Source organism: Triturus cristatus, chromosome 4_2, assembly GCF_964204655.1.
Source record: "Triturus cristatus chromosome 4_2, aTriCri1.1, whole genome shotgun sequence".
NCBI classification, from domain to species: Eukaryota; Metazoa; Chordata; class Amphibia; order Caudata; family Salamandridae; genus Triturus; species Triturus cristatus.
Genome location: NC_140586.1, coordinates 549,285,102 through 549,299,203, shown reverse-complemented (window position 1 = coordinate 549,299,203; position 14,102 = coordinate 549,285,102). Strand labels below are relative to the sequence as shown.

Here is a 14,102-nt window from a genome sequence, read left to right as displayed (position 1 = left end):
TCGCCGCTCGACACTTTCTTATACATCAGGCTGCGTCAGGGTATCCATTCTATTATTCCGGACTTCCCACGGGGGCCCACAAGCTTCCCCCCTCTACACCAGATGTTGGGGTCCAGTGATGGTAAACATCTAGTGTCTCTGCTTTACCATAGTATACGCATGCAACCTCTTGGCTCACCCAACACAGCTCGTATACACTGGAGCACGGAACTGGGTATGGAGATAACAGAAGATCAGTGGGAACACTGCTGCTTCCAAAGTGGGAACACTGCTGCTTCCAAAGTGGGAACACTGCTGCTTCCAAACTGCAAAAATATCTGCCAGCTGTCGCTTGCGTGTTATACACTGTAAATTTTTGCAACAACTAGTATACGCCCGCTAAAAAGTACAAACTTAAACTGGCAGATCATGACCGCTGTGAGAGATGTAAACAGCCGGGAGCGGGGTTTCTTCACTTAGCATGGGAATGCCCTAAAATACAGGAGTACCGGGCATTGGTCTTTGAGGCACTTGGGCAGATGCTAGGAGTCCCGGTGGTGGGGGATCCCTTACTGGCGCTCCTGGGTAACGCTGAACAGCTTCCTAAGACACATCGTACCTTTATTACTATATCCCTATTATTAGCTAAACTAAGAGTGGCTTGTCGGTGGGGTAGGGGAAGAGCCCCTAAATTCAAGAAGTGGCTGAGTGATTTAATTTACTGCCAAGGGCAACTGACAACTTATGCAGAGACACCCCCACTGTCTTCCAGACCTAAGGATATTTGGGGCCCTCTCCAGGTTTACCTCTTAACACAAAGCGCCGACGGACCAACTGCCTCCCCCCCTGAAACAGGTTAACCGAATATACAATTCCTGACAGATTGACTTTGGTAAATGTTTAATGTTTTTGCTCCACTTGCTTGCCCTTCCATACTTGAATCTCCGAATCATGCGCACTATATGATATTCGACGGACAATGTGATGAACTGGTTGTCAGATGCATCCTTTTAGTTGCTCTATGTATGAAGATGTTTTGTTATCTTTACTTTAAAAGAAATATATATATTTTTTTCTCTGCAATGGCATCCTAGGATTAGGACTTTCTTTTCCGCTGTACTTGCTGTGCTATGTTCTTTTTGTTACCCTTATTGGAATTTGGCAGCTTGCTGTTATAACCTTATGGATCCTTTGCTTTGACTTTTAATTTAGTTTTATTCAGAAGATGTACTGTATGGTTCTTATGATGGAAAATGTTAAATAAAAGTAAAAAAAAAAAAAAAAAAATCTCCAAAAGTGACGTTATAAAAAATACGGCTGATCTGGATAAGCAGGCAATGGAAACTTAGGGAAGGGTGGCTAATGAATCAGTACGAGATTACGCACTTTATTAAGCAAATATGATCGAGTGATATTGGATTAACTAAGTGATTTCTGTCAGTACTGGTGATGAACCAATAAAAATTGTGGTTCTCAATGTAAGGCTGCTGAGGTACAACCTTGGCAGCTCCAGCGATTGCAAAGTCAACAAGCCCACTACAGGAATCTCACAGCCCATGTTACCCCCGTTAAGCTTTGGCATGTAAAAAATGTCAGCGAGATGGGTCAAACCGAGTTAACCGTCAACACGTCCTGTGATTTGCATGCCACAACTTCATTAAGTCATCTAATTAAATTTGATGTGCGAAGAAAAGTGACTGATATAAATACGTTTTTACATAAACTGGGTAAGTTATACCTTAGCAATAAAAGAAGGTGGTGGGAGGGAGTGGGGGAAGTTTGAGCATTTCAACTGAGATATCTCTCTGCAGAAACTACGCCTGGGTGAAAGTTAAATTATGCCAGTGGAATTCGTGTAATTTCAGCAAACTTTTGCTATTCTTGTTATGCGAATATATCCCATCGAGGAACGCCAAATGCTATCCAACCCATAATGGGTTGGATAACGTTTGACGTTTGATACAAACCCTACAGGGAGGACTTAATACTTTTTACCTTATTGACTGAAGTGACACTGTTTTGTAGATGGCGATGCCCATTTAAGCTAAGTAATAAACCCTGATGAAGTCTTGATGGATGAAATGCGTTGGCTGGGCTGATTGATTTATATCCTTATAGAACAATAAAAGAAGAACTTTCAACATGAATACATGACTCCGTGTGATATGATAACGATCTAAATGTTACATCAAGTGCATTTTAACCCCTTCGATGCTGCGCAGATTCCGCCGCTGTGCTGACGGAATCTTGCGCGGGTGTGGTCATGACGGAATGGTTCCGTCATGAGCACAGCCCAACCGTGGGTCATGACGGAACCATTCCGTCATGAGCACCGAAGGGGTTAAATAATAGAAGGAAACATTGTATGCATTGTTTTTTGTAATATCACATAGATAGGATTGATACATTGTGGATATAAGCGCTCCTAGTTTAGTTTGTATTCATATTTCAATAACCTTGCTGGTGACAGACTAAAAGAAGTGATAAAGAATTTATCACAAGCTGATGAAGTATCATACCGTCATATCAAGAAGACAATGGAGACCAACTTCAGTCCAATGTCAACTATGAAAGGTACACTTTCAATCAAGCAAGGCAGCAACTGGGTGAGACAATGGATGAATTTGTTGAGACCTGATGTGCTTATAAAGCACTGCAAGTTCAATTAATTCAAGGATGATAAAGCCATCAGTCTTACAGCTATCGATGGTTGCCTCTCCGATTCATTACGAGGCATGCTGAGAGAAATGCTAGTGTTCATGGTTGCGAGACCAGAGGAAAGTGCTGAACAAGCTGTTGATATGTAAGCTGAAACAACCCAAAATGAATCAGCATGAAAAGTAAGTAGAAACACAAGGCAGAGGCCCACAGTGTGAGGTCTCCGAAGAAAAAGAACTTGTTTCCGCTGATGATTCTTCTTTCCACATGAAGGTAAATGTCCTGCCATCGGACAGATATGCAAAGGCTGCGGGGAAGAAAACCATTTTGTAACGGTTTGCACAGAGAAAGAGAAATTAAAGCACTATAGCCACTCCCATAAGGTTAAATGGCAACATCAACTAAGGCAAGTGCAAATAAAACAAAATAGAGTGTTAACAAATTATTATTGCAAAGGTTCGTTGACGTCATGGAGTGACAGTGAGAAAGATGGATGTGCGATGGTGAGGTCAGTCACAAATTGTAGTGCGCGTGTAGGATTTGCCGCTTGCAAAGAAAAACACAAATCTAAAGAATCATCATATGAAGCAGCCTTCACTGGGACATTGCCCTAAAATCACGCTCAAGGTCAATGGTTGCCCTAAAACTTTTATTATAGACAGTGGTGCGTTGGTATCTGAGACAGTTCTAATGTTTATCATCTCTCTCACCATAGAGAACAAAAGTGTACAACTGGGCAGCTTCTACGCCCTTGAGGAGTAAAGGGTCTTTTGTGGAGACAATGGCCCTCAAGAAAACGACAGTGGAAGCGCAAAGTCAGGTCTTCCCAGTTACTTAGTCAAGTGCATGTTTATTAAGTTTCGACACTGCTGCTGACATGGGACTGATCTCCATTAACTACAACTTGAATGCTCATTCAGAAATATTGGGTCAATTCCCGACATTATGTCATGGACCTGGGAAACTTAAGACTATCAAGGTGCAGCTTCACATTAATGAAGCTATACCCTGTTTAACAGTGACAGTCGAATTGCTTTTCACTTACAGGAAGCCTCTTAGAAAGAACTAGAAATACTGTTAACGAATGACACAATTGAGCGCTCTACTGGTCCGATACCATGGGTTTCGCCCTTTGTGGTGGTGCCAATAAAGGGAGAGTGGAGATTCAGTGCGCATTTATGTTGATATACAACAGGCCAACAAAGCAATTAAAAGAGAAAGATATCCAGGTCCACGAATTGCGGACATGCACGCAGCTGAATGGTGGCAAAGTTTTCTCCCGTCTTGATTTGAACAAAGGCTGTCATTAGCTTGAACTGGAAGAAAACTGTAGGTATATTACTACTTTTCCAACGCATGTTGATTTGTTCAGATATAAGAGACTCAGTTTTCGTGTGTCATCAGCTGCAGAAATCTTTCATGATGACATTCATCTAAGAATTCAGCCTGTCACACATAGTTTTAACTACAGTGATGCTATACTGGTGTTTGGGGCTAAATGAAAGGAACCTGATAAAGCACTCACACAAGTATTGCTGTCTGCTTGCTGATGCAGGTCTCACACTAAATGCAGAGAAGTGGGAGTTTCACAAAACAGACTTAATTTCTTTGGCCTCATTTTCTCTGAAAAGGGGAGGACTCCTGACACCCAAAAAGGTTCAAGCATTGTCCTCTACTTGCACTCCAGAAAATGTGACCATGCTGCAATCCTTCTTAGGCATGGCCAGCTACTGCTCCAAGTACATTCGTGATTTTGCCACGGTGCGTGCCCCTCTAACAGAACTAACAAAGCGAGATGTTCGGTTTTAATGGTCATCTGAACGTGACTGAAGTTTCAAGAAAATAAAACACACAATTGAAAATGCAACTGAAATGGCAGACTTTGATCCGAAATTGCATACAGAGATTGTGGTGGATGCAAATCCAGAGGGGTACGGCGCGATCCATGCTCAACACGTTGAACAGCCTGATGCAGAGACACACTGTGGCCTAAGCTAGCCGGAGTCCATCTCAGATCGAACATGCTTATTCTCACCCTGGGAAAGAAAGCATAGCTGTAGAATGGGCATGAACACTTCCATGTGTTGCTGTACGGAAAGCATTTCACCTTGTAACAGATCTTTAGGTGTTGCTCACCATTTTCGAAAATCAAGAAGCCAGCATGCCCCCTCACATCGAGAGGTGGGGGTACTGTCTGCAGGAGTATGATTACACTATTGTGCACAAACTGGGAAATGATCAGAGCCCCGCAGACTACTTTTCATGAGTGCTGCTACAGCGTCATCGTACAACGTCCAAAGTGGCTGAGGCCTACATCGATTTTGTATTAAAGTCAAGTGCGCCTGTAGTTCTTTCTATTGAACAGATTGTGACATCTACTAGTACTGACAAAGACATGCTTAACCTTAAAGAAATAATTGCAAAGCAATCATGGAAGACACATACTCTAACCCTTGCAGATAAGGTTGAGTACCAGAAATTCAAGAATGTTCAATAAGAACTTTCTATTGCACATGATGGTGTCATACTGAGAAGGGCCAGAATAGTTATCCCTATAAGCCTGAGGCAACACGTTATTGAACTGGTAGACAAAGACATCATGGCATTGCGCGACTAAAAGTGCCCTCAGTGATTGAGTGTGGTTCCCGCGCTTTGATGAACACATTGAAAGGGAGCTGAAAACTTGTCATCTGTGCAACTGTCAGTCTCCCAAAAGGACTCAGCACCAGCTGAACATGTTTTATCTTCCTAAGCAAGTCTGGGAGAGGATTGCAGTTGACTTCTTCTCCGGAAACTCTCAATAAGGGACATCATCTCATGGTAGTTGTTGATCAGTACTCGTGTTTTCCTCTAGTGGAAGACTTTTCAACAACCACACATGACAGAGTTTGAGAGGCTGGATGACATTTTCGCAACCTGGGGTGTTTCTTCCACTCTCAATACTGACAACAGTCCGCCTATCGCTAGTAGAAAGTTCAAAGACTTTTATCATTTGAACATCAAACATCAGAAAAGGACAACGGAGGAGCTGCTGGAGGAGCCTTTTTCCCCGCAGCAAGGGCCTGAAGACCATGAGTGCCAGCGGCAGTTGAGGGTGACATTGCTGAATCGTTGGCTGGTCCCATGGTGGCAGACTTTTTCGCGTTCCTTGGGCCCCGAGTACAGCACCCCAGACCAGACACCTGTAAAAGGGGTGAGAAGCATTGGGCCAAGTGTGGATGCCCTGTGACAGAACCCATGCCTGACCCCAAGATGGTCGCAGACAGTTGAAACAGACCAGCAATGGAGAATGCAGAACCCCTCGCAAGGCACTGTCGGAAGAGGAGAGGTATGAGAAGCAGAGGAAGGAGCAGATGGTTTTCAACGCATCTTCCATAAACAGGGGTGAGCCACAAGCATGCAATGACTCGTTTTCTGTTCTGGGCCCGCTCTGGCATGCGGAGACGGATCCAATCCAATATGTCAGGGGCCCCCTACTTCTAGCAAGTTGTACTACCTAATGTTAGAGACTGGCTTGCAGTCCCAAGAAGAGCAAGAGAGGTTGAGACTCACTTCCGAACAGTTCGGCAGACCCGTTCACAGATTCTGACGGTGACGGGCTGTTAAAAGGAGGGACCTACTCCTTTAAGTCTGCAAGCTGCCATAGAGGCCTTACTCATCAATAATAATTCACAGCATGAACACTATTTAACAGCAGGGAGGAGTGACAATAGCCACAATCTTATGTGGCTCACTGAGACGGCCTTAGCAGCTTGGCTCCTTATGCTGGCCTACAGCCTCTATGCCTCCAAAAAAGGCACAAACCTACAGGGTGTCGAGTTACTTTACTCCAAACTCATGATAACTTCCGGAGATTGGTCCATCTGGTCGAAAAAGCTATCAAAATGCACATTCTGGCTGTCCTTCTGGCCCTCAATGCCGAAAAAGCTTTTGAACGGGAGTGCTGGTCCTTCCTCTCCTTTACACTTCGGAGGTTAGGCTTTGGGGAACAGTTCATTGCTATAATTCAGGTCAACTGCGCTCATCTACAATCCAGAGTGCTGGTAAATGGGGATAGTTCTGACATCTTTGGTATAGAGCTTAGCACGAGGCAAGGGTGTCCCTTATCCCCTCTTTTTTTTACCTTAGTATTGAGCCACTGGCAACAAAAGTGAGGCTAACAAACTCAATCCAGGGCCCTTCATTCGGCGGAACATAAAATATCCACATTTGCAGACACTGTTCTGCTATCTCTTACATTCCCGTCAGGCGTCATCTGCTATCTCTTACATTCCCGTCAGGCGTCCTTGAATGCCCTGCAAACTGAACTTAAAGAATATGAGGCATTAACCTTCACAAATACATTCTCCTCTAATGAGATGGAGGCACTAGTGAGATCCACCCCTTTTCACTGGGCTAAAAAAAGAGCTTACTTACCTGAGAGTTTATATCACCTCTCAGGTGGTTGATCTCAACCGGGCAAACTACCCTCCCCCTTGCAACAGCTTAAAGCTGTAAGCAATGGGAGCCCTTATATTTATCATGGCTTGGAAGCATCAATGCGATAAAGATAACTGTCTTGCTGAGGCTATTATACCTCTTCCAGGGACTCCACATTGAGACAGAACAAGACTTTTTCCCTACCCTCTGGTCCTTTGTCATTCAATTTAGCTGGCAAGCGCACAGGGCTGGACTTCCCTATAAATTATTGACACTATCAAGAGACGCTGGTGGCTTGGCCCTACACACCTTTACATTAAATTTAATTAATTAATTAAATTAAATTATAAAGCAGATATCTGAATGGTTGTTTAGAGAATAAGACAAATGTTGGCTCCACTTGGGCAGACCTTTGGTGGGTAGATACATCTGGGATGTATTGTGGAAAGCAATACCGAACAGACAACTGATCTATTCCACGGGTGGGGCATCCTCACTTCTGAAAACTGTCAACAGAACTGTGTGCTACCAGACACTGAGCGAAATATCGCTATACACTGTTAAAACATTGGGTACTACAACCAGAGACACGGCTAGCAGCCACTAGAGAACTCTCCCCAATACAAAAATTTGTAAAGAAGGCAGGTGGACGGAAAGGTGCGTTTCCTTTCTATATTTGCAACTGATTTCCACCACCCAGTGCAATCAGACCTCCACATATAGCTTTCTGGGAGCGGACTCTCGGAGAGACGTTAATAGAAGAGCAATGGCGTAAGATTTTGAGAGAGAAGCCCACTCACTGTAAATGAGAGAGGTACACTACAAAGTGCTTTTTGATTCTATCTGTATATCTGTACCCTACCAAACTAAAAAATAGATCTACCCAACCACATCTGATTTGTGTTGGGGGAGGGGGGGGGGGGATTTGTGGGCTACTTGGGGATTTAAACACATTTGGTGGGATGCCCTGTTATTCAGCCCTTCTGGACTAAAATATTGACCCAGATAAAGTGTATTCTGGGGTATCCACTTCCCAATACCGGTTAGTTTACCCTTCTGGAGCTACGTGTTGACACCCTCAAACATTAACCTTCTGGAGACGCTCAATCCTGTGGTTGTGTCTGGGAGCGGCCAAGGCAGCTCTGACTGCATTCTGGAAAAGGCCAGGTGCTCCCTCGTTGTGTTAGAATAGAAAAATTTATGCTTTTACACTGCTCTATGTAAGTTAGCATTGGCTGCACCATTTTTTAGTTCAGGCGCAATTTTGAATTATGCAGACACCAATCCTTCGTTATTTCTGAGAAAAGGCCTGCGTTAGGTTTAGTTTCTCCAAGGTTGGGTTTTGCTTCACTAAGGAATAGACTGTTCTTAGTAGTGCATACCTTTCTTACTAGATAGAGGCTCTCTCCCACTTTTCTGGTGACATGCCCGGCTGGAACAACCTTGGACTTTGCAACTTTGTGTAAGATATGAGTGCTGAGATCGTTTTTTTATATTTCATTGCCTAGTGGCACCTGCCTGGAGAACTCTACTATGCCAGTGTTTTAGCCCAGTTACAAAATGCACAAAATGTATCCTTAAGCTTGTTGATTTCAGTCCCTCTGCAGCACTCCTAGCGACTGGTTTTCGCTCTGAGGGTACATTGAATAAAAAGTTATTGGTTTGTATTCTCTACTGTCTGACCGACTCTTCATTTTGTATGGAAGGCTGAGAGGTGGTCACTAGTGAACCGGGTGACCCTAAACGGATAACTTCTTTCAGGTGTCCCAGTAGCATGCACGATTCTGGCAAGCCATAACCATGGAGCAGATGATTGATATACTTTTAGAGAACTACAAAACTTTTGAGTATACTTCGAGCCCCTTGGTACAGTTCCTCCAGACTGGCTATCAACTCTTCACGTGCTCCACATGTACTAGAGCGCTCCACCTCTTCCAGATCTACAAGTTATGGGGGGGGGGGGGCATTGATGCCCTATGGCAGTATAGGTCCCTGTTCAAATGACCCTCCCAATGCGGAGGATCAAGGTCCCCCACCACATAACTAGCTGCATCAGCATATACACTCAAGTCAGTTGGTTTTGAGTTATTCAAGGGAGAGCAGCTTAAGTTGGGAAATAAAAACAGTTTGGTTTCTGTTGCAGAATGGACAGTGACAGTATACCTAGTTTGTTTGATTATAATGGACAGACCAATATCTTGCTGAAACTGTGTGTTCTATAATCCTGGGCAGACAACTACGCTATGCTCGCAAAGTTTGCGTAGTTTGTGCTACTTCGCGCTACGTGAATTGCACGTAGCACAGTGCAAAATCGCGTAGCGGTTATTTTTTGCTTGCTCGCGGTCCTCAACGTCAAGTTGGTGACCGCGAGCGAGCAAAATGACATCCCGGCGAGACTTTTTCCTCGTTCGCCATCAGCAACATCAAGTTGCCGATCGTGAGCGTGAAAAATAAACCTCCCAGTGAGATTCTCAAAGCAGGGAGGTCAGGTTTCTCATTGCGAGTGGTCGCGTATGCTCGCGACCGCTCGCGATGAGAAACTACCACTCCGCGCTGAGAAAGATGCCGCTCGAGTTAAAATCTACTCGAGCGGCAGAAAACGACAGCTTGCACTGTGCAAGATGCCGTTTTCAATGATTGCACAGTGCGGACAAGCATCCGGCACTGTGCAATCATCGCGAACAGCGCACTACACAGTTCGCGTAGTGCTACGCGTATCTCGCGTAGTGCACTTTGTGTAGCTACGCACAGCGCTACTACGCGAACTATGACCAGGGTTAGTGTTCTAGCAATCTTGATGCGAAATCATGGTATCCGTCAAATACATCACTGACATTGTACCACTGTATGCTTTATAAAAAACTCATAGAAAGTATGAGGAACAAAAAAAAAAATATATATTGCTATGCCAGCTTCATCTCTTCATAGTGTGGCGTGATACAGCTGGAGAGGTCTTAGGCAACATGGGTTACACAACAAACTTCGTGCAGGGTGGTAGACTGGTGCTCGTCTTTTGAAAAGGTAATCTATGAAAGGACAGGCTATCCCCACTGTAGGAAGGTGGATATCTGACAATGGTTACCCCCAAGTTTTTGCCTAGTGTCTAGCTGGTTTTTCGACTTAGTTGGCCTGAGATCCTGCCATTCAGGATCTCAGCCTAGCTGTTCTCTCTTTAAAATGGACTCCATGTACCCTAGGTACATACCCAATTGGTTGGATCACCCTGTGTGCCCCTGTACCAGTGTACACTAGGTACCCAGGGCATTGGTGTATCTAAGGCCTGCCAGGGGCTGCAGCATGTATTATGCCACCCCAGGCTTGGCCTAACAAATTTGACACAACTGGCTGATCACTCAGCTGGGGTAAGTTGGTGTAACCACCTCTTACTTAGGTGTAGTATACCTATACCTAACCTTAAATGGGACACATGTTAACCTATAAGTCCCTCCTATGGCAGGCCTTAACAATCCTGAAGGCAGAGTGCTTGGTTCCATGTGAGATGGTGCTCTGGCATGAGCTGAGCCTGTCTGCAGTGGTCGGAACAACTTCCTTCTACTGTTTCCAGATATCGTCATACCATATACTCTTAAGTGCATTATGAACCTCGCGGTTAAATGCTATCTTTGGTTTGGCTTTATCAAAACATGTCGAGTAAGGTGTCATACGAATTGGAATACTAACCCCTCGCCAATTCTGGCGACGGGGTTAGCATTCCACCCTTCTAGAGGGACACGACATGTACAGTACCTGAAACCCGGGTAAAATCAGACATAGCCTCAGCTCCACAAAATGGATGCTGCCACCACAGACACAAGTCTGCCCTCCTGCTGCTGGGAGTCCTTCCAGCTTGGGAGGTGTGGACAAAGGGTTTCCTGCCAGGAGAGGTGCATGCACCACCCCAGACAGGATTTTGTGTATTGGTCAGGTAGGGCTTGAAAGAAACCAGACATGCCTGTGGCTCGCAAGGAGCCTCGGTGCATATGCCAGTTCAAACCGGTCCTGGGGCACACCAGTCCCGGGCCTGGGGCGAGCTGGACAAAGGATTGGGGGTGTAACCACCCCCCTTCCTGGTCCCACCCATAGGGAGGGACCTAGCAGGTAGTCCGGCCCCTAGAATCCGCTTAAAGGTAGGAGCTGTGTCCTAAGACTTCAGACATCCTGGAATCAACTTGAAACTAAGAAGAAGACGGGAACTTCGACATTCTGCTGCACAGAAGACTGAAGGAAATCTCCCCTGTGGTCAGGGAGTGACCACCTTGCTAACTCAAGCACCATCCAGCGAATCAACGTCTGCTTTGCCGCCGCCTCCCGCCGGAGCCCGAGCCCAGAGACTGACAAGACCTGGACCTCCAGACCTCTCACCGCCCGATCCACAGTCCCTGAAAAGAGGAGACCCGTGGAGGCAACGAGACACGTGGAGCCAGCCATCTTGGAACGACAACGACAAGCTGCAAGTGCAACAACCGAGGCTCCCTCCAAGTTGTGCTTTGGGATCTGAGAAGCCCAACCCTCGAGCAGCATCTGCACCAAAGGTGAGCCCTCCAGCATCTCCACGATCTGCGTGGGGCCTTCTGCATTTTGCCACTCGACGCGCCTAACCGGTTGCTGGGCCGCTGGCTAGTAGCCATCTTGGCGACGAACTTTACGAAATGCACCGCTGGTCTGGTTGCTCCAGACTGGCCCTTGCTCCCCTCCAAAGGAGCAGTCCCTCTGACCTTGCTGGTCAGAACCATCAGCTTATTTAATCTCCTACAACAATTGCTTTTGCCAAGGCTGGTTTGCTTCGATCAAGTCGCCGACACCGCCGACAGCGAGAGCCTGCGTGGGACAGCTCGTGAACCGACTCCTGGGCGTCGTCGACCTCCAGGGACCACGTGGCTGCAGAGACAAGCTACACCTTTCTTCCTGTTTGCACCCGACATTGCCTGGTACCCACCTGGTGCCACGCTGGTCACTGGCTAGTGACTGTGAACACTGTCCCCTCTGCTTACAGGTCTTCAACATCTCCGATCCACTCTTGGATCCACCGCATCTCTCCCGGACAGACCGCCTGCAGCATCTTTGTCTTCAGGCTCCACGGAACAGATAGAAGAAACCCGATGCACTTCGAGGCCTTTGCACACACTTCCTGTGGGTGAGGTAAAGCTGGCACTCCTGTGCCCAAGTGTAGTATTACATCTCTAGTGCCGGTGTTCCAAATCTTGAGTTCCTAGTCCAACCGGAAGATCCTCTTTGCAGTAACTTTGTACTTTTTACGCACCCATTGAAACCTATGGGAGCACGCGTGTGACTATTTGCTCTGCACACGCCACCCGTGGACCTCCTGGTCACTAACTGAAGTTAGCTCCTTGTAGGTCCAGCGATTCTAGAGGCCCTAGGCCTTTTCCCTTTTCTGTTCGTGGTACTTATACCACTATTTTAGTATATGGTTTGAGCGGCCACCAGGGCCTATCCATATAAAGTGCAACTTCTGTGTATTCTACTGTAATCTTGTTTGACGATTTGTGCTCCTGTGCTCATAAAGAGACTAGGGGTTACTTTGAGAAATAAATACATATATATATTTTGAATATATATCTGTGTGGTGTCCTTTCATTGGTATAAAAGGGGGTTACATTTGGTAAAACAGCTGGCTTAACACGCTTCACGAGTTTAGCCTCAAAGACTGCTTAGCCTACGCTACCACTAGGGCAGCTAGTCCGAAAAGGTTGACTTACAACCACACCATAAGGGTTGCTTGGCATGGTACAAGGTGATCACTTTAACTAGTGAACAGCATATACCAGGCCAACTTCTCACACCCACAAGTTTGTAAAATGATGGGGGCCCCGGCAGAAGCATATTGAGAAGTAATAAATATTTGTCCACAAGCATGGTTTGGCCTCTACTGTGCATTCCCATCGAGTCAACGTTCTTGTCTTCATACATTTTCAATGTAACATCTCGTGTCGGATTCATCTTCGCTTATGTATATTGTACTGCACACATTATGTCTGAAAATAATTAGCACTTGCCTTACATTGCGATGATTTTTTTTCTGTTTTTTCTTTCAGGGGTTCGTTTAAAACCAACGCAAAATGTTATAAAAGAAACAATGTGGTAAGGCCAAAACGGGAGGGGGGTGAATAAACACCATAATGGTCTTCTTGGATGAAAGGGAAACTTCCTTCAAAATATACCTGTACTAGGGAAATAACTAAGCTTGGTCTACAACCTTCAAACAGATTAGTATTCCACAGCTTTGTAAAGTCATGCAAATAAAATGCTGCCTGTAGAACACCCTCGCTTTTATATTAACCAATAAAAGACCGCATGTATTAAAAGTAGGAACTCATTGACAGATAAGGGAAAAACTAACCATGTAACAGAAAATGAAAATGTGCTTGTAGGAAATATATTATCGGTAGAGTATAGAACAATAGTGCCTTATAGTGAAACTACTGTGCGGCAAATTTAGGACTCTATTAGCCACTAAACACCCAGGCCCACCTCAAACCATTAAGAAATAAAAGCAGTCACCTAGCACATCCGTCTACCATGGAAAACGGTCTTACCCAGCACAGGTCTTTGTTGTTATTCTGTGGATATGAAGGGGTAGAAGAGAAAAAAATGCAACCTTGACTAGAAATAAAAAAATCTTTGTATTGGCCTGTGTACCTTACAAAACTTGCTTAGGAGCACGACCATTATTTATCTGACGAGTGACACAATCTTCTGTTGCCATGCACATGTTTAACTAGAAAATAAAGAAGCTAGCCATAACAGATGGGAAGCAGAATTTCAACATGTCAAACGGGCTTGCATTCTTACGCATACTAATTTTAAAACTTCATCGGCAACTATTTTCCAGAGGAGGCCATATTTAACAAACACTTAATTTACAGCATAAAAAAATCCTAAAAACGGTCTTAAAATATGCGAGTACAACAAGTTGAAAGCTACGATGTACCTTCTCCAATTTTGTCCTGGATTTCAAACACGTTTTTAAGTTGTGGTACAGCTTCATAGAGCATTTCAATATCTTGTTTCACTCCTGTTAACAAGAA

The 14,102-nt window shown here is 45.0% G+C and overlaps 1 protein-coding gene across 8 annotated transcripts in view; it reads right to left on the bottom strand.

Moving 5' to 3' along the window:
* CDC7 (cell division cycle 7) overlaps positions 1-14,102 on the bottom strand; it is a 324,644-nt gene that overhangs the window by 119,940 nt on the left and 190,602 nt on the right. For 6 of the 8 annotated variants that reach the window (XM_085602165.1, XM_085602163.1, XM_085602167.1 and 3 more), the window contains exon 2: positions 14,006-14,089. The exons of the other annotated variants lie outside the window; for them this stretch is intronic. In XM_085602165.1, the coding sequence (XP_085458291.1) occupies positions 14,006-14,069 (64 nt within the window). In that variant the 5' untranslated portion in view covers positions 14,070-14,089. The remainder of the gene's footprint in view (positions 1-14,005; positions 14,090-14,102) is intronic. 8 annotated transcript variants of the gene reach the window in all.